At 36.6% G+C, this 21,348-nt stretch overlaps 1 protein-coding gene across 2 annotated transcripts in view; it reads left to right on the top strand.

Annotated features, from left to right (window-relative positions):
- Nucleotides 1-21,348, top strand: part of LOC145979499 (uncharacterized) — a 50,971-nt gene that overhangs the window by 6,001 nt on the left and 23,622 nt on the right. The window contains exons 1-3 of one of the 2 annotated variants that reach the window (XM_083112434.1): nt 2,001-2,089; nt 11,802-11,969; nt 17,706-17,797. In XM_083112434.1, coding sequence (XP_082968560.1) covers nt 11,810-11,969; nt 17,706-17,797 — 252 coding nt within the window. In that variant the 5' untranslated portion in view covers nt 2,001-2,089; nt 11,802-11,809. Of the gene's footprint in view, nt 1-2,000; nt 2,090-11,801; nt 11,970-17,705; nt 17,798-21,348 lie in introns of those variants that run through there. The other variant, XM_083112433.1, reaches the window with a different exon arrangement.

The following is a 21,348-nucleotide window of genomic DNA, read 5'->3' as shown; positions in this document are numbered from 1 at the left end:
ATCACTCGAAAATATAAATCTGTGTCTGATGTCTTAAAATTTCTTGAAAACAATAGCGATCATGACAACATAAGCACGTTGATTTTTTGCTTCCATAGACCTATTTGAGATTGATTGCTTGATATTAGGTTATTTTACGTCGCTTTTCTGACACTTTTGGCTAATAGGGACAATGAAGATGAGTGAATGATGATAGCTATTGTGAAATTGATGAAGGGACCCTCACAAAGAACACTCATCCCCAGACCGAGATTCGAACTCCTATGGCGTTGTAGCGTGCGGTGTACTGGCGTACGAAGAGGGGGCGCTGAAGGAGCAACAGCCCCCTCCGAAATTTTGAGAAAATTAACATTTTGAAAAAAAGCAGTGATGATCTCTGGGAAAACATGCACAGTCCCCTTATAATGAATGCGATTGCCATTTGGAGAGAGCAACATTAGAAAATACGAAATATCTCATTTTGAAGGCAACACCACCCCCCAGGTAGCATCTATGGACTTCCCACCTTTACAATTCCAGCCCCTCACGAAAAAAATCCTGCTGACGCCAGTGGTGCTCTGCTAACCATTCCGCCACGGATGTCGGCTTCTGTGCCTATCTCAATTGAAATTGCTTTATTTCGGGAATCTTGCACACACGATATAGTGTTACAAGTACAGACTTTTACAAGAAACTTAAGTTTTCTTTAGTACAATAATGCAGAATCTTCTACAAACAATATCCTCTTAATGCATTAATTCCATAAATAATTAAATATATATATATATAATATTTTATATAATATTTATGTATATATAATTTTGCACAGAGTCTTAAAATAATTTATGACATTTCCATTACACAAGTAATATTTTCTTACGAAATGAAATCGTGTTGAACGTTATACATTGGATTCCTTATAGGGGGGTCCAAATGAGAACTGTGGGGGTTGGTGCGGGCCCACTCGCCCTCCCGGTTTCGGCGCCCCTGGTAGTGTATGTGAAGTGAAAACTTTGCTCATAGACGGAAGGAGTTCCTGACGCTTGTCACTTTGACGGAAACCTCCGTCTGGCTTGTCACCTGTCGCGTGTCTTTTCTGTCTGAAATCTCCCTACGTGTACGATGGCTAAAGAGTGGATGGGAGACAGAAAAGCAAGGTAGATTCTATAAACTATCTAGCTATTGGTAATCAACGAACTTTGTTTGAAAAACTAATATCCTTATGATTAACGAATCATATTTATTATCACTAAACAGCGAGGAAAATGATTTAAGATTTAACCAATTTTCGAGAATAATATTTTGTGATGTCTTCCAAGTGTTATCTTTTGATTTGATTTGATTTGAATTTAAAATTTTGGGAGCGTCAGCACTTAGGCTATTTTGCTCCCGTCACATTATACGGGGGCCAGCCCCTTATCATTACAAATAACAACTCTAGCGTTGCACAACTAAAAATGTTAAAATGTTCTGACTTCTGTTAAAAGCTGAGGCCGTAAACGGGCACTCAGCACACACAAGGACAACAAACAGGACAACACATACAAAATTATACTGGCCATAGTGCCAGTCGCCAGAGCCTCGTTAGTCTTTAGTCCAGGGCGCACTACGTGGAAGTGAGGTTGACTTTTGAGCGCCTACGTGGAAGGTCACCCCTTACACCCCAAGTGTTATCTTTTGTTGGCATAATATCCTGCATTAGTTTTGCGAGACGAGACGAGAAGAAAAGAGACTGGACAAAACTCTTCAAGACCTGACACCAGATACTTTTCTTTCTCTTCTTTTAAATTTGAAAGTTTGTATATTTTACCTGATTAACTTGTGTGTGTTACATAGTCTAAATATATGCCTGGTCGCTTAGCTGTCTGTCTTTTAAAGTGATTTAGGTGCCATTAAGTTACGGAAATGTCATTCGTATGTTCACTGATGGCTCATAAAATAACTGACGTAATTTAAAACTAATTTACGATATCATGTTCCTTTCTTTAGTCAAGGCACCGAGTTTATATCATTACGTAATTGAACAGTTACACACTCTCAGTTTAGTTACGAAACAGTTCTATGTCTAAAGGGTTTCCAATGTTTCCAGAATAAGTGGTAACCAGCTAAGGTAAGAGCCAGTGTTAGAGAGATTATCAAGTTTATATATATGCACATGGAGGTTTTGATAATGGTTAAAGGTAAAATAGAATAAAGAAAACTTTCACATCCACAAATGAACTGGAAATTGTATAATTATTAAAAATCGTATCAGATGCATAATTGCATTGTGATATCAGTTGGTGCAATATATTTGTCTAATTCTGACCCAACTAATCCACTTATCTAATGTAATGTAATGAATGTATTTAACCAAACCTAATGTAAACTAACCGAAACTATAACATATCCAAGAAAAACATATTAAATTAAAACAAAGCAATAATCACATTTGCTAAATCCTTTGATAAAATAACTACACTTCAATTTGTATTCAACTTTTAAATTAGAAATGCAAGTTTATGTAGAAGATGCGTAGATAAAGAGGAGGATAATTAATAATGAATGTGTGGGAGGAAGGAATATATTAAATCTAATTAGAAACCAAGAATTAGAGTGTGTAATATTATTTCTTATATTATTATTATTTTAAGTGGAGTTTCACTTAAGCTTGCAATTCTGTTTTTACCTATTTAATAACTATATACCTACAGCTTTTTGCCTTACATACTAAAATTGTATTGAATTATATAAATTGTGTTACCCCACACCCCCTATACGCCTTCATGGCGTGGTGCTAAGCACAGGGAAGCACTTTACCTTTTTTTTAAAAAAAATGTACATGATATAAAATATGCTTCAATAACTGAAATTATAAAGAGAGTTTTAAATAGACTATAGCATAAAGGAAAGAAGATATGTTAAACGTTAGGGATGGAAGAAGTGAGGGTAATGAGAAAACAAATCCGAAATACTAACTAACTAACTAACTCTCTAGCCTTCTCATACCCGAAGGTTTATGGACGCAGCAACACAGGCCTTCCATTTATCCCCATCCTGAGGAATATCTGTCCACTATTTTCCATCCCCACCGAGTTCCTTTAGGTCCAATATAATGGAAAAATGTTAATGTACTATGAACGACTTAACATATTATAAAATTATTAATAAAGAAGAAATGCAGAGATAAAACTGCGTAAATATGGAAATAGTCACGAAATTAAAAATTAATTAAATCCTGCCATGGTAATACAGTCTCATAAATTATGATTATGAATTCGTGACATTGGAGTAATTTTGCAAAAATATATCACAAAGTATACTTTTCAAATATTTTTTTGTGTAAGAGTGCATCTAGGTAGGTGATGCTCATTGTTGTCCACTTGTTCACACTTACTACATTCATTCCTCATCGCGCTATGATGCCAGGGGTCCCGGGTTCGAATCCTGGCCTGGGCATGGATTTTGTGAGTGTTCATTCATCAATTGCATCATATCATCACTCATTCTCATCTTCGCAAATTAGCCGAAAGTGGCACAAAAAGCGAAGTAAAATAAAGCAAGTCAATCAATCAATCAATACATTCATTCCTTGATAGTCTTTTGATATCATGTGATCGTACATTTGTGAGAACAATATCATGTATCATGCTTGCTTCAAAAATGGATTTATGAAGATTCTTTCACATAATTGTCTTCTTAATACGAGCAAATTCTTTCAATTCTAGTACTTTTGGAGTATAATTGATTGATAATGGAAATTTGATGTACGTACATAATTTGATATGACTTACTCCTATAGTGTAATGGAAAATAAACATAATTCAATTCCTTAATAAAAGCCCGTAAATACAGAAGACCACTTGGTAAAAAGTAAAAGTATTTATTTGTATGTTACATAATTGTAACCCACCTGAACTTTCCGTTTGACATAAAATCGGAAACGGAACACGTAAAAAGACCCATGTTCAATAAATGAGCCTACTGCTGAATTGCCGAGCGTACCCTTCTGTTACATGCAAAACGTGGGTAAAATTAAACAATTTTCTGAACACATAAATGTGGTATAAAATTGAATTGTAGTTCTCTCATTTGGTAACACTGCATATGTACAGGGTGGGTGAACAGTAAGTAGGCATTGGAAATTTGCTGTAGTGTTTGTAATGTTTAAGCAATTTCAATTAAATTTTCTGTACATGTACATTATAGAATAGAATTACAAAGTATGTGCCAGCTCAGAATTCGATGTAGTCATCGGCGACATCCACCAGCTTCCTCCAACGATGGGATGGGATTCTTCTGTTGGAATTCCTCCGGGACGTTTGTGATAACATCCCGAATCTGTGCCTCCAGTTGATCCATAGTGCGGGGTTTTGGGTCATGTGCATTCGTTCTTTTCCAAGCGGTACATGAAAAACTCACTGGGCGCGAGGTCTGGACTTCTTGCAGGTCATTCGTGAGGTTCTCGTCGTCAAAGTGAACGTCCCCGAAATATACCATGCCCGTTCGATGGAGGAAACTGGTGGGTGCCACCGTTGCCTGAATTCTGAGCTGGCGCATTTGTAATTCTATTCCATAATGTACATGTACAGAAAATTTCATTGAGATTGCTTAATACTACAGAGACTACAGTAAAATTTTCAATGTCTAGTTGCATCTCACCCACACTGTATCACGTGCCGATAGAGAAAGCTTTTGATATTGTCACATTAACTCCACTTGCTGCAAAACATACCTAGGTACAGCGTGTAACGAATTTTGGGGTTGCGCATGTGAAAGGTCATCGGCGAAAGCGAAAGCGTGTGTTTCTAAAAATGCATGCGTTGTATGTAGGTATGCATGTATCAGATAAGTAGGTTCAAGGTCAGGGCAAACAATGACATGTTCAAAGGGCACCCTTGGGGAATGGATCGTGTCATATGAATGCGTTGCTTTTCGGTACTTTTTCCTTCATTTGATTTTTAGTGTAACTTTTCTGACAATTTGGCGAATTGTGACGACGAGGATGAGTGATGATGTGATGAAATTGATGAATGAAGAAACACTCGCAAAGAAAATCCATGCCCAGGCCGGAATTCGATCTCCGAACACCTGGAGTCACAGCGCGCTGTGATAACCACTTCGCAAAGGAGGTCGACACTTTTCTGTACAAGCCTTGTCATATAACTATAAGAAGTTAATATTAGAGAATCGGCTTTTGATTTTGATCACGTGCGTCGGATTCTGTCCCAATCATGAAGACATAATTAATTCTACGTTCTACATATTTTGTCCATCAACCATTATGTGTTATTTCAGCATATTTTGGCATCAGTTTTCTCAAAATCCGGTCTTCTTATATTATTTTTTTTCTGGAAATATACTATGTCATACAACCAGTATACTAAATAACTGTACAAAATTTAATAATGTGATAATAATGGGATCCGGAAATGGTAGATTTAGTTTAGTACAGGTTAGGTTAACTTCCCAATGAGACATGCCTGATCTTTGGAATAGCAGTAAAATCGTAGTATGCCTCATTCTCACTCACTGGATACCAGGTGTCTGGATTCGCTTCTAGGGTAAACCCTTCCTACAAGAGAAGGTAATGTAAACAGCAACAACCCATCTCTTCGTATTTCAGGTAGGCATGTACGCATCCGCTTATGTATGCATGCATATGCGCATATATGATATGCATGTACAGTTACGGACAGTTGTGGATTGTAACAACACCTTTCACTTTCAATGGTGTCATAACAACCCAGGGGTGTCTGTGACTGCACATGGGATAGACATATGAGAGACGATCAATATTTAATAACTCATTATCAACCAACACTGAGATGGCTCTTACGTATTGTTATAGTAGATCGAAACAGCAAACATGGATCTTACGATTTTTAAAATATCAGAATTTCATGCTTCCCTTGCTAAGCTGAAATACATTTCACTTCTGACAATAATATTATTAAAATAAGGTTCCAATATTTCTGCAGGTCACCGCAACATTTACAATTCGCGAACATAGGCTATTTTTGTTCATTTTAAGCCCCCTTTGATATGGCGCTGACCCTCCCTTTAAAGAAAGAACTCACGGGCAGTGCAGCCAACCGGAATTGAAACTGACATTACGGAAACAATGAATAAAGTGTAGTGCAATTTTTACAACATACAGAGAATCGTTAATACAAAGGTACGTACTTATATTATATTATTTATATTGTAAAAACAATGCATTTGATTTAATTTTTATTATGCATCACCTGTACAATGTATTATTTTACAACTAATATTATTAATCAGTAGTTACAAATAATATTGTTCAAATCTCATATTATAGCTACAGTATATCCAATGATAATTAAGAGTTTTTATTATCATGTGCAAAGTAAATGAGCGACGTCCAAGAGCTATAACCACGACATAGAGGCAGAATAATTTAAACATGTTTATGTAAAAAGAAAAGCCCATTATGAGAAAAGTTGGGTGAATGACACCCCATATAATAATATTGCAAGTTACTCATTTTAATTAGTAAAACGATTAAACTACAACACTCAAACAAAAATTCGTAAAACTTCTCAGAGCATAAAACGTAATAGACCTAACCTCACAAAAACAGTAGAACAGAATCCCTTATTCCTTCCTTCCAAGCCTTACTTATTTTTACATCTTAATTTCTAAACTTTAAAAGACCATGATTTAAATATTTCCTTGCTAAAGAGCTTCGAATGTAATTCCGAAATACTAGCACATAAAAATAAAGGCAACCCACACAATTATTGGAAACGTTGCAAGCAGCGCATGATATCTAAAGTTTGCCTTGTGATTTCTGCTTATTGCCAGTTATTTAAGAACAAATTTATATTTTTATTGCAACTGCATATTTTCCACTTACTTTGTAATGTCAATCTTCTGTCCAAATTTGGAAAAACAAGAACATACGTATAACTCAGATTCCGTTGTATTTTTTTTTTTAAAAAAAATCAACATCAATTTCGCTATTCGCGCCATGTTTCTTCGCTATCTTTCCCACCCGGCAAAACAGGGTTGCCAATTTTCAGGACAATTTACATGACCGAAATGTTTTACCCATCATCTACCTCCATGAGTAAAAATGTAGGAGGAACTTGTTTTTGAAGAATCATTTTAATCAAAATGATCCATGTACGACTTCTGTAAATATATACTGCAGAGTGCGAATCTTCTGTTACAGCAATCATTCTTCCGTATGCGGTCGCTCCGCTACAAACACCAGAATGTTCGTCGGGTACTAGAGGTATACTGTACGTACGAAAACATACCAGTGATCTGCACATTCTACACATCTTGTGCTCAACGTGGGATTCATGATAAGGGAGTTCGCACCACAGTCATTCAATAACGCCACAACCCTTGTCGCACATTTCACCCACCCACTTTCGAAAAAAAAATGTGTTTCGGAACTTTTCACTTGATTTGACCAAACACTATATATGCCGTGGATCCATGTAAAACTGTACTGTATATAAGTCAAATATCAAAGAATTCTGTCGCTGTATAGACGAGTTTTTCTTCCCTTTTATTGCTCTCAGTTCACAAATGTTGGGTTTAATAGCCCTTGTCCTAATATACTTTTAAGGTAATTTGATAATTCTCTGAATGTTCAATTATTCTGCAATCTTAATTGGACGTTATCCATTAAAATAGTTCGTTTTATATACAACACTGGGTTTATAGCGCGAGCACATCTTCTCTCGTCTTCTGATGAACAAATTTATTTTTGACGCTGGTGGGGATCGATTCTATAACAGACCTGTGGTTTTACTAAAAATCTGGCGAATTAACCAAATACTTCACGGAGACTTCGGAATTCTGTACTAATTTTTATTTCACTTATGTTACTGTTTTAACTTTTGAGGAGAGGGGACCCTATTTGATTGAAATCTACGCTAGAATGACGTACAGAGTTTTGGGCTATTACTAGGAAGTTTGCTTCTTTGCTTCCAATTTTATTCATTGTGTTTTAGCGTTCCACTAAATTCCTTGTGATTTATTCAACGTAATTTAGGTTATTTCCTACCTCTCTGTTTTACTTTTGCATGTGCACGGCCTGTGCCTCAGCCGCCAGCACAGAAACATTTTATGTTGCACTGTAAGAAGTATTTGCAATATATGTAGTAACGAGTAAATTGCGTTCAATTTAAGTTTCGCAGTGGTAAACGTAACGATTTAGAATATATAATATAACTCCATGGACTCCAAACATTAGCTTTGCACTATCCCGATCCCTTCGTTGTAGTGTCACTCAACACACAAATTTTCAAACAGCGTACGCAAGGTAACTTAATATACTATAAGGTAGCGCCATCCGAAAATTGCCGATCATGCACGAACGCGTGACGTCATGTGGAAGGATCGGTTATGCTCGGTGCCCCTTCGGTTATGTTCGTTCGGGGCTTGGCAGAAGCAAACGGCCGCTATCATTTCTATGCGAGTTTCAGAGAGGAAAAGTGTTTCATTACTTTGAAGGGTAAATATTAATTATCATACTTCGGGATGGTATTGAGGTATTCCTTTAATGATTAGTAACATAATTAAAACATGCTACTTTTAAAAGGGAAAATTGCACATGCAAACATATTGTAAAAAATCATGTTTCTGAAACCTGATAGATATATTACAAAGAAGGTTGTCCGTGTTCTCATTAGCATTTCAGATTTCATCATTTCATAAATCGTATTATGATTTTAATAAAAAACGTTGCATGCTAAAGAAGAATTGCGTAGTGAAAGAGTTACAAAGAAATAATTGATTGACAGATTTGGCTTATTTTTGCTATTTTGTCTTCTTTTTAAATATGAAAGGAAAACCAATAAGCGGTAGTTACCCCCTCCCATCGATCTCATTCCTTGTTTCCACACGCCGGCCTCCGTGGCGTAGTGGTTAGCACATAGCGCTTTAACGCCAGGGGTCCGGGTTCGAATCCTGGCCTGGGAATGGATGTTTGTGAGTGTTCATTCATCAATTTCATCACTCATCCCGATTTTCGCAAATTAGCCAAAAGTGGCACAAGGAGCGAAGTAAAATAAAGCAAATCAATTTTTCTTTCCACATATACTATCACATTTACTAAATTCTCAATTTTCTCATTAAGGACAAATCAATATCTTACGCGATTGGCGTCGTAGTGCGCTGTTCTAACAACTCCCTCACGGAGCTCGACAGAGGCCTCCGAGGTACTACGGGCCTCACAGAACGTCACAGGAGTATTATCGGATTATAAATTATGTATATTAGAGTTTGGATAATAAATAAATAAAACACCCGTTCTTTATTTGTAGAATTTCAAAGAGAGCGATAGTTTGCCAAACTAAAAAATATCCTATTTTGTTCTCACGACGATAAAAATAGATTGCATAATCGAAAAAAAAATGGTAACTATAGATTGACACAGAATTGAATAAGCTGATTTTTGATGTAACTCGTTTTTATGTGGTTCTACTGGTTAACTTTTAATTGGAGTCCAAATTTGAATATCCGTAATTTTTAATCCGATAGTAGTCCGGTATAATCTGTTTACAAAATTTAACACAACGCAGTACAAAAGCCTAATAGTTCGTTTTCTGACTGAATCGTTCCTTCTTATTCATTCAGAACTTTGCAATCATTTCCAAGAACATTTCAAATTTTACATAACATCAGAAAATATTAAAATAATACTGATATACTTTAAATCCAATCGTTACCGTTCTCCATAATGTAACTTTATTTCTCAAATTATCAAGTGAAAGAAGCAATATACAATCTAGATAAAATTTTACTCTGCATTTGAAACTTACTCTGAATTCGAAAGAATCCCCAACCTTCTTCATATATTTATTTACTGTACAATAATTTACGGATCAAAGTTCCACATGCAAATTTTTTTTGGAAAGTTTTATGTGGAGGAGGAATGACGAAATAGTTTGTAAGTTAGTAGTTTCAGACTTTGAAAACGCAATTCCAGTTTGTATTTGCAGATATTTTAAATTTCTCTGGTTCAAATTTGGCTGTAAGTTATCGTTGTCATAGTTCTGAAAAGTATTGTTTCGTATTAAGAATTTTACATACAAACGCGTGCAGAAGACGAGCCAAAGTGTACAAGTACTAATTTAACTAACTTAACCTACTCTAAATACTTGATGAGTGCTAGGAACATCAAACTTAAATGTCTTAACCTACTAAATTCAAGCCTATAGAAATAGATTTATGATCACACGGTAAATAAAACGCTTTGAGAATATCGATGAAAATATCTTACTTCTTAGTTTAATTAAACAATAAAGGAGAAAAGTTACATGAACTCACAATGATTGACTGTGCAAGTGTACGAATTATTATTCGTTAAAGGACTTTGTCCGCAGATTTTTCATTTCCATTTCCATGTGTGTCTGAGTTGTATAACCGGAAAATATACTCCAAGGCTGATATGCGACATACATTTGTACATTAACGAAGTAACTTGCATTACACTAATCTTAGATCTTACTCTTTTTGACAGAAATGTACTACAAAGAAATAATGTAACATCCATTATTTTATATTGAGTACAAGGGTACAAAATTATTTACAATGCATTTGTGAAATACCAAAATTGAACAAAGTTGCAAAAATTTCAATGATGGGTGTAATATTCACTCATGAAATATTTACCATCGTGCATACAACTCTATGTAACTCGAATTGAAGATGTACGAAGTGAATTTAATTTCCAATAGCGTGGAAGTTAGTACGCTATCTTCGAAATGCGCATTTTCGGCAACGTTTTTCACAATAATGTGAACATACAAATCACAATCAACATCGGTTTGTGTTAAATAAATGAATTTGTTAGTAATTATAAATCCGACTTACATAAAATGTACATAACAAATCAGTTAGGCTCACTACGTACTTCGCACTAGTTGAACACATTTTCAAGATATTGATGACTTTTCTTGTGGTACTGTCGGTTAGGTTACGTTTTAGATTTTGAACTTCTTTATTTAGTTAAAGCAGGTTGATAGAGGTTGTTTGTAACCCTTAATTTATTTACTTCTGAATGCAGACGTGTGTTTCTCCTTTGTAAACGATCGAATATGTTTTCCAACTACGAAACATTGCTTGCAGTTTGTGTATATACCTATATATTTTTCTCTTTTCTGGCAGCAAGTCTTTAGCTTGTTTAGGGCACGTCTTCCTCGATTTTTTGGTACTAAAGTAGGTAAATTTCTTAAATTGGGTGTAATTTTAGCGATGGCACTGCAGTTGGCTTCACCACGTTCTTTGGTGGAAAATACAGAAATTCTGCTTTTAGATCTCGCACATAGTCTTCTTCACAATAATTGGCACTGCACACTTGCATTTTTTACATTTCGTCTACAAGCATGAATCCACTGTTTATTATCGACTGGAAATCTATGATATTTTATGTCAGTTCCTTTAGTTTTCTGTTTATAGTTTTCATAGCTTGCTACAGCACAATTAGACATGATTGCAGTCTACAAGTACAAAAATACAATAAAAATAAATCGAACGCTACAAAATCAATAACCTGCTTGTTCCGATTTTTGCGACGTGTTAGTAGCTAAATGTACACCAAACTTACTGCACATAGCAACGAGCACCGTCAAACCCGATCCTCCCAGATGATGTAATGCATACGTACTTCACATAGCAACGAGCACCCCCTGCAGCGTACGGTAGCATCCAGTATGAAGCAAAAGTTGTGTTGTTACTATTGATGGGTAAAATATCTGATGTAAAATAATTCAAATATTAATATAATAATTCAATGCAAATCGATGTATCTTTTTTAATAAAATGTTATTGTAAAAACTTTTGTACTTTACCCGTAGAAAACACCATGTCAACAATCACAACTAATAGATGTCCTGAATCGATAGTCAGTAACAGGAAGTCGGTTTGCTACGAATCAGGGTCTTCGGATTCTGAAATCTCCAACAACTTTGAGGACGATGAGAATGTTATGGAGGCTGTGGAGAAGCTGAGAGAGTTGATAAAAGGTATGTACCATGTAAAGCCCTGTGATTGCATTGTAGTTGTTAGTTATTTAGTTGAAATATTATGTGTGTTCGTTTTTTTTGTTTTCTTTTAATTTGGCAAATAATTAAGACCTCACAGGCAAGTAGTATTAGATGGACAAATATACTCAGTTAAATATGTCGACCTGGCAACATGTAAGAAACCGATAGATTTATGAACAAGAAGAAAATATCATACCAACAACATAACTGGAATATATAAAATCTAGAACAATACTGATGTGTGTATTGAAGTTTCTAAGCTGTAGCTAAATGCATTCACGAAGATTAAACCTTTTTATTGAGGTTAAACGACACGAGTAGCGAAGGGTATTCCTGAACAGACTCAAAGCTACGTAAGCAAATCATTTCCTTTATTTCGTTTCATAATATGTAGTATATATGGTTCTTCAACTCGTCAGACAGTGCGGGCCACATCAATAATTTCAATTACGCTCGCGGGACAGCAAGCTATACTGCCGTACTGATAACCAGTGGCGCAGGAACGGGCGAGGATTAGGGGTAAATTGCCTCCCAAAAATTTTTGAAGGGGTAAAGTACCCCCCTAATCCGTAAATCCGAGTTATACCCCATGTACCACCCTAAATTAATTTAAAATACTCAAGGTGCTGCTGTAAGAAGTACATATTTTCTAATAGCTCAACACAAAGTTTATATTGTTTACAAACGTTACCTTCCTTTCAAAAAATTCAAACCAATGTAAACCTGTTCTCGTATATTCTGGTACTCATAGTTTACTTCATCTGGATCCTTGGAATCCATTTTGAGGAGATAAAAAATGTTTAAAAGACGTTTGAGATGGAATATGTATCATTGATTCACTAATAATCTATAGACATCTGAGAATAAAGTATTTCAAACAAAAATTGTAGCGTAGACACTTATCTTTAATTTGACACATTGAACTTGTTGATTTTGACCTCAGAATTGTCACACAAAACGAGTGAATTATGTAGATTTGTTTTTTTTATTTGATTTATTTTATTTTACTTCGCGTTCTGTGCCTCTTGGCTAATTTGCGAAGATGGGGATGAGCGATGAAATGATGAAATTGATGAATGGACATTCACAAACAGCCATGCCCGAGAGGGATTCGAACCCGGAATTATGTAGAGATCGAGTACAGAGAATGTTTCTAGCCGGAGGTGTTCTTCGTTCTTTTTCATTACACCTACTGTAACTGGTATTCAAGTCCAAATAGTATTAGAATAATTAAATCAAGAGGACCTAGGTGGGCAGGCCATGTGACACGAATAGAAGAGGGAAGAGGATTCTTGCTGGGAAACATGATGGTAAGAAACTTGTAGGAAGGCCAAGATGAAGATGGAGGAATAAATGTTGAGTCTGACTTAAAAGAAATTGATAAGGATGGAAAGGTTTGAATTGATCTTGCGTAAGATAAGGACAGATGTATACCTTTGTTGCCTCCACTTTTATCGAACCCGAAACCGATTGATTAGAAGGCAATTACGTTATCGTTTAGCTATCGAGGAGTTCCCTTAGCAAAAATCAAGACCAGGTAATCTAGAAAAGGTAGTATAATTTAGAATACATCGAAATCTATTGAACTTCAACCAGGGGATTTCACTATGATCAGAAATAGTTCTAAGATTGACAGTCAGATTCATAAACTGTTCAACAATTTGTGTATTGGTCCATTTCTTCTCAATAAAATTAAATACAATTATGCAATTCTTTATACCCTGAACCAGCAGTATTATGAGAAGATGAGCTTTTCTGTTCTTTGAATATTGAACTGTTCACAAGGAAGAGTGGTAGTGATTTGCTTTATTTTACTTCGCTTCTTGTTCCACTTTTGGCTAATTTTGCGAAGATGAAGATGAGTGATGACATGATGAAATTGATGAATGAACACTAACAAACATACATGCCCATGCCGGGATTGGAACCCAGGACCCCTGGCGTCGTAGCGCGATGTGCTAACCACTCCGCCACGGGGGCCGGATCACAAGGAAGAGGAATCAACCCTTCTCTCTAAGAGAATTAGCTTTTTGTGAGTAGATTATGTTTATTATTTTGTGCACGTGAATATTGTATGTTCTGGTTTGTTGTTAACTGTTAGACAAAAATCTGATTGTTATAGGTACGTCTTTTTTATTGTCAGATGATATTATGCCGTTTTCAATTTTTTTTTACTTATGTCCATAACCAACTCATTGTTCTATAAATGAAAAGTCTTTCTCCATGTTTCGTAGTTTTCATTTTCCTGCAGGTGTGAGGGAAGTTGTGACCGTTCCGTGCATCTTCACAATATGATTATATACGTATTAAAATTATTGGTTTATGTTGGATAATTCATTTTCTATTAAACAATGAAAATTGGTATAATAATAAGCACTTTTGTACAACGTTACTTATATTTTATTTATTTCGCTTAAACTCTAAAACGTTTTAATATTGAATCCTGAGGTTGTTATCTGCTAATATATAAACTCACTGAAGTATGATCTTCAATTTCGTGTTAGCTTTCAAGTTGAATTATGAACAAAATCAATTGTGTGAAAGTGATTAAGAACTGACCATTTTGGAGGCTGAGTATTTGTATTAACCAGTGGCGGCAAGTCAGCAGTTGCACCCCATTTTTCTCAAATTTTGCCCCCGCACTATCTTTCTACAAAGGCAAATATACTGTCCTTGTTCCCCTCCGTTTTGGAAGCTTCCCCCCCCTTACCGGTCTAGGAACCGAATCGCCGCCACTGTTATTAACACAAGAAAAAGAAAGATAGGGAGGTTTTTGAGAACATTAAGAAGAGCTAATGTCAATGATCACACTTGTTCTCATATCAGTGAGTGGAAGAGTCTTTTTCTCGTCCTCTTCTTTGTTCCAAATTTAACAGTCCATGTCTTGGTAAGTTGTGCGACTGTCTTCGGTTTTATTTCTGTTATGTATGGTGTAGTGGTCTCCTTCTAATCAAAGGGTCTCGGGTTCGATACCCTGTGGAGGCACACGTTGTTCCGATACAACTTTAAACTGTAGGCCCAGTCGTGATTAGCATTGGTGTGTATTAATTCGACTTAAAAAAAAAAAACTATTTTTTCTGTTGCGATTCATGAGATAAGAACATGTTTTTGTATATATTCCATACTTTGTTAGAAAAGAGACATAACTTCTAGCTGAAAGAAACTTCTTTTATAAAAGTCTATACTCGTATCATTATATTGTGTGTAGTATATTCTAAAAATAAACTAATTTTAATTCAAATAGGCTTACCTAGGTAGAAATGGCCTAGGATATGTTCAACATCCTTGCTATTGTTACTGTTAAAAATCAACGTTCATTGTTGCCACTGTTTTAAAGAAACTTTAAACATCATACTTATACACGTATTTCTCAAATATTAAATTTATATATTCGAGGTGTTTTACCATGCAAAGAAAATGCATATGTAACTCCAGATGTCCTTGGAATTCTTTGAATTGAGGCGCGGACAAGGCACCAAAAAGTGATCTCTGCCAAGTGCTTCCCAGTATGGGCAATGGGATTTAAGTGAGCACGCTGACTACTCCATACGCTTGATTCCTTCCTCCTGTATCATGTTGTCTATCAGAAGTGTGAGGACACGTATTATCTTTCATGAAAATGAACTGATCACCAATTACACCTGCGTACAACGGTACAAGACATCTCAGTATCTAATGGCTATCAAACTGCTATTTCGGATAATGTGGAGGCCCTTACTTCCACCAATACTGATTCCAGCCCACACCATATTGGGATTTCCTTGCACAAAACAGGGTTACTGCGAGTTCAAGTTTCATCCAAATTAGGGCACATAGATTGTAACGCTGGGGACTGAACCGCGACTCATAGGAGCACAACAGCCGTCTCCATTCGGTGTGACTCTAATTGCAGGTTTGTTAAAGGTCCAGGAATATTAAATAAATTTCATTCCGGTCCAGGGGAAAAAATCAATAAGTGATTCTGGACCTAATAGAACCGTTTTATCTGTAACGTATTTCAATTCGGTCCATGAACCCTTCTTCCGGATCAATTTGAATATGGTCCAGGAACCTCTTTCTCAGATCAATTTTAATACGGTCCAGGAAACATTTCTGGATCAAATTAAATACGGTCCAACAACCTATTTTCAGGATTAGTTTCAGTAGGGTTCAAGTTCTGTATTGAAATGAAACAATACGCAACTTGGACCGAATTTAAATTGTGATAGAAAGAATGTTCCGGTCCTGTTACGGAACCCAATAGAACCACTAGAATGCATAGGTTCCTGAATCTCTAACAATCCCAGGATTGGAAGGGGGTTTACAAATAAAGTAAATTCCCGTCAGGGAAAGAAAATCAGGAAGTGTAAATGGGTTCCAGACCGTAAAGAACCTTTTTATGGTTAAAGTATTTGAATTCGGTCCGGGAACCTTCTTGAATTTGAATTCGGTCCAGGAACCTTTTTTTCGGATGAATTTTAATAAGGTCCGGAACATTTTTTAATGAAACGAAATTTGGGCCGATTTTAAATTAAGAAAAAGAAAAGTTCCGTTCCTGTTGCTGTGAGGAGGGCAAGTTGCAGTTCAGTTGCTATTCCCGCAGGTTCTTAACAACCGCTTGTCTCTTGCTTTTTGTTGCTCGCGAACACCTTGAACTTGCTTCGTCGCACATTTCCCGTCGGAATCGAGTCCACAGGTGGGAATTGACCATGAGACACTAAGGGCTACTGCTTCCTCTCACGGTCCAACTTCCATCCTTCCTGTGGCTCTCTAAGAGATCGATTCTTCAAAATCAAGCTGTTTCAGCATCGTACCACCTGCGCACGTTCCTCCACGAATTCGTACACTGCCCAAGAACTGCTTTGTCGTTTCCACGAATGCACACTTCTCCCGTTTACATGAACTCGGAAATCACAAATGCCTGAGTCAAGTTTCTACGTGCACAAATCTTGCTATTTCACGTCAAACACCTATATCACGCCATTTCTCCTTCATAATGTCATTGACGGCATCAACCTCCGGATGTTTTCGATCCCATAATTATTTCGAGCAGTGTATTACAGAAGTCCGTTCCTTGTTCTGTGATATCTTACTGTAGGTCTACAATTAAATATTGAAATTGTGGTGTATAGACTTGTAAATATACTTGAAAATATTTGCTTTGGTTGCTATAGGTCCTTGCTACTCTTACGGTGGCCGGTCCTCATGCTCGCAAGGAAACTGGGGAGCAGGGAGACCAACCAGACAACAGAGGTGGCTCCAAGAATTTTCGATGCGGAGGTAAAAATTATTACGGGTAAGGGAATAGGAAGTACTACGTGCACCTCGTTCTACAGGCTGCAGCATTTCTTATCAAGATGGATTGGTCACTTCCCTGTTCCCCACTTCCCTTGTGAGCATGAGGATCGGCCGTCGTAAGAGTAGAAAGGACCTATAGCAACCAAAGGAAATATTTTCAAGTATATTTACAAGTTTATACACCACAATTTCAATATTTAATTATATGAATAAATATATTTGGCAAGTGCATAAAATGATCCTAATTTGGAATTTACACTGAGTCTAGAGGAAGAAATTACATCTTTCAACTGTGTATCTTCAACATTCAAAATAAAAGTAATGTTTGTATTCTTTTATATTTTGTAAAATATCGGTTCTTAATTTATTACCAGGTCTTGAATTATTTTGAAGTCATAATGTCATTATTGTGAAAATAATTTATTACTTTAATTTTAGGGGAGAAGAGACTTCATGTTGGAACTGACACTCCATACCTCATCAATTGCCTTTTGAATTCTGAAATGATTCCGGAGTTAACATTTCAACGAGTAAGTTTCTAATTACTTTCTGTTTGGTTGAATGCTTATGTTAGTATTCCAACATATTATATTACTTCATTACGATCATAAAACGTTAAATTATTTATCTTTTCTTGTAAATCTCATTTCACAATTATTCAAAAGCATTCCAATGATAAATAAAACATAACTGGGTAAAGTTAAAAAAAATTGAAGTAAATAAGCAGAAGATGTGTAAATGAGAATGATTCATGCGTATTAATGTTATCTGTATAATCGATACATTAAATGTACTCTCCATACTCGTGAGCATTTCTACGCGCACAGCATCACGTAGTTTGGCGGAGCGTTGTACGCCTGCACCACTCGGGGTCTATATACATGCGAACAGATGCACTCCTACTATTCCAGACCAGGAAAATATGGCAGGGGCATTCATTGAAAAAGTGACCCTGAATCTTAGTTTTTAGAATAAAACGCAGTGTTGTAATTTTATTCTGTCTTGCGAGTCAACAATCTAAAATTACTTTATCTAGCAAAGAAATAAAATTTTACTCAATTTATTTTTTTACTTTCATTGAGTTTGAATTTGGTGTTGGGAGTAGTATGTGTCAACGACCTTTTTTCACTAGGAGTTGTATCACTGTAGGTCATCAACTGTTAGCTTTGAGTTGTTCGTATCAGGTCGTTTGCCCAACAACTCAGTTGCCCGACCATTCAGTTCACCGACGCCGTTTCCAGACATGTAGGTTTTTTATTCACCACTAGATGGCAGTACCTGCTGTTCTTTTCAACCGTTCTTTGTATTCCACACAGTCGGCCCACGTCAGTGTGAGACCACGGCTTTGCCTCGTGTTAGGTAAATGAGTCAGGTGGAGAAAGGTAAGTGTAAAATGGCTCAAGTGTGCGAGCTCATAGCTTCAAAAACGGTCAATTCCAATCGCTCATTTGACTCATCTAAAGGAAGATTACTCCAGTGTTCAACATCTTCTGCAGGTGGTAAGCTATGCTGAACATCAGTGGTAGGTAATCGGTGACTTTAAAATGATTGCATTTTTGATGGGCTTACAAGGGGTAAACACAAAGTATCCTTGTTTTCTCTCCCTTTTGGATAGCAGGGATAAAGGTAGACATTTTGAGTGGCCATTAAGGACGGAGTTAGAGTTTGGACAGAAAACCATGAAGTGGGAACGCCTTCTCAAGCAGGAAAAGATCCTAATGCCTCCCCTGCATATTAAGCTTGGTCTCATCAAGCAATTTGTGAAAAGATTATTACAATCAAATATGGAAGCTTCCAAGTACCTCCAGACTGTTTTCCCCAAACTATCAGAGGCTAAGATAAAGGGTGGAATTTTTGTGTGCCCTCAAGTGAATAAACTTCTTAACGCTGACGACTTCATCAGAAAGCTTCGATCTGTTGAAAGAAATGCCTGAAATAGCTTCAGGGACATAGTGAATCGTTTCCTGGGTAATCACAGGGTGGAAAATTACAGAGATGTAGTATAGGGTCTTCTGAATGGGATGCAGAATGTCTTTAAAGGTGCATGTACTCCACTCACATCTAGATGTCTTCAAATCCCATATGGGTGCATACTCAGAGGAACAGGGCGAAAGGTTTCATCAAGACTTACAATTGTTTGAAAGAAGGTACCAGGGACAGTATAATGAGCGGATGCTAGGCGATTACATCTGGGGACTGATCAGAGAAGCTGATGGACATCTCAATAGGAAAAGTAGGAAAACAACACATTTTTAGAGACCTTATTATCTTTACATGGAATGTACAGGTCTTCATGTACTGTAGCCCTTTCTTTATATTTCTTCACTCCATTTTATTTATTTACTTCTTCTTTTGGATGGCGAAGTTAAGGCACAAGCCTTTTCTTACACTTAACCATCTATTTCACATTTTACAAATTTAGTTGAAATATCTAAAAGTTTGCGAAATATAAAAGATCAAAATACCAAAGAAAATAAAAAACACAAAAAGAGAAAAAACAAAAAAGAAAGAAGAAAAAACACAAAAAAGAAAAAAAAGAAAAAAAAGAAAAAAAAGAAGAAAAAAGAAGAAAAAAGAAAAAAGAAAAAAGAAAAAAAAGGAAAAAAACGAAAAAAAAACACAAAAAGTCAAAACACAAAAATGCAGACATATGCTGTAAGAAACGTAAAAAATGCACGTACAGCATGAACACACACATAACAAAAATACTTAAAATACAGAGAAGTCGGTCGGTGTTTGTCCTGCAAATTTAGATAAAGAAAGGTTTCATTCTATTTTCTTTCCTTGTTTTCAGCACTGGTAAGTTGCCTCCAGAAGATGCTTTCTTAATTTTGATTTGAAATTGCCGAGAGAAGAAGAGTTTCTTATGTCATTGGAGAGGTCGTTCCACGTTCTGGTGGCAGTGACAGTTAAGGAATGTCCGTAAAATGCTGTCTTGTGGGAGGGGATGGTGAGCAGGGAGTTGTTTCGTGAACGGGTAGCAAAGGTGTGTGCTGCGCTTAGGGGTTGAAATCGTGAAAATAGGTAAGGGGGTTCACTTGAATGCACTATTTTGTACAGCGCTGTAAGAGCATGGAAGCGACGGCGTGTTGAAAGGTCAAACCAGCCTAGGTCTTTGAAAGCCGGGGTAAGGTGGTCAAAATGTTTGATGTTATAAATGAAACGTACACATGCATTTTGTATTCACTGTAGACGTCTTGCTAGTTCACCGTTGAGGTCAACATACGTCAAGTCGCAGTAGTCTATTTGCGACAAAACTAGCGATTCCACGAGTGTTTTCTTTACCTCTTGTGGTAAGATGTTTTTTAGGCGGTACAGTGAGTGTAATGCTGCGTAAGATTTCTTGCATATGGCCTTCACATGGTCACTCCAGGTGAGGTTTTCGTCCACAACAATTCCCAGGTCTTTGACCGAAAGTGATTGTGATATGGGTTTTCCGTCTACAAGAATGTCCGGGATGGAGGACTTCGCTGTTGTGGATATGAGGTGCCTTGAGCCAATTAAAATACATTTAGTTTTCTCAGCATTTACTCGTAGACCGTTTGCCTGAGACCACTTGCAGACGTTCATAATATCAGCGTTTAGGGCTTTGATGGCCATATTGATGTTTGTTTTAGGGAACGATAAGTAACATTGGATGTCATCAGCGTACAGGTGGTAATTCGTTGATTGAAATGTTTCCGATATATCATTTATGTACATGGATAACAGTAGCGGAGACAAAACGCTTCCTTGGGGAACACCGCAATTTATCGGCAGCCATGACGACTTATTTTCAGAAACTAATGTGCATTGCTGTCTGGCTGCTAAGAATGATCGAGTCCAGTCAACAGCGGGTTGGGAGAAGTTGAAATAAGATGACAATTTTGCCAGCAGGATATCGTGGTCGACGGTTTGGAAGGCTTTGTTGTAATCGAGGAGAACCAACACTGTCAGATATCTCTTATCCATTGCTGACCTTACATCATCCACCACTTTAATGAGCGCTGTGCTGGTGCTGTGTTGTGGGCGGAAACCGGACTGGAAGGGGTTTAACATATTTTTCGATTTTACATAATTAAAAATTTGCTCGTGCACGATG

Source organism: Lepisma saccharinum, chromosome 26, assembly GCF_977018435.1.
Source record: "Lepisma saccharinum chromosome 26, izLepSacc3.1, whole genome shotgun sequence".
NCBI lineage: Eukaryota > Metazoa > Arthropoda > Insecta > Zygentoma > Lepismatidae > Lepisma > Lepisma saccharinum.
This window is presented reverse-complemented; position numbering and strand designations above follow the sequence as displayed.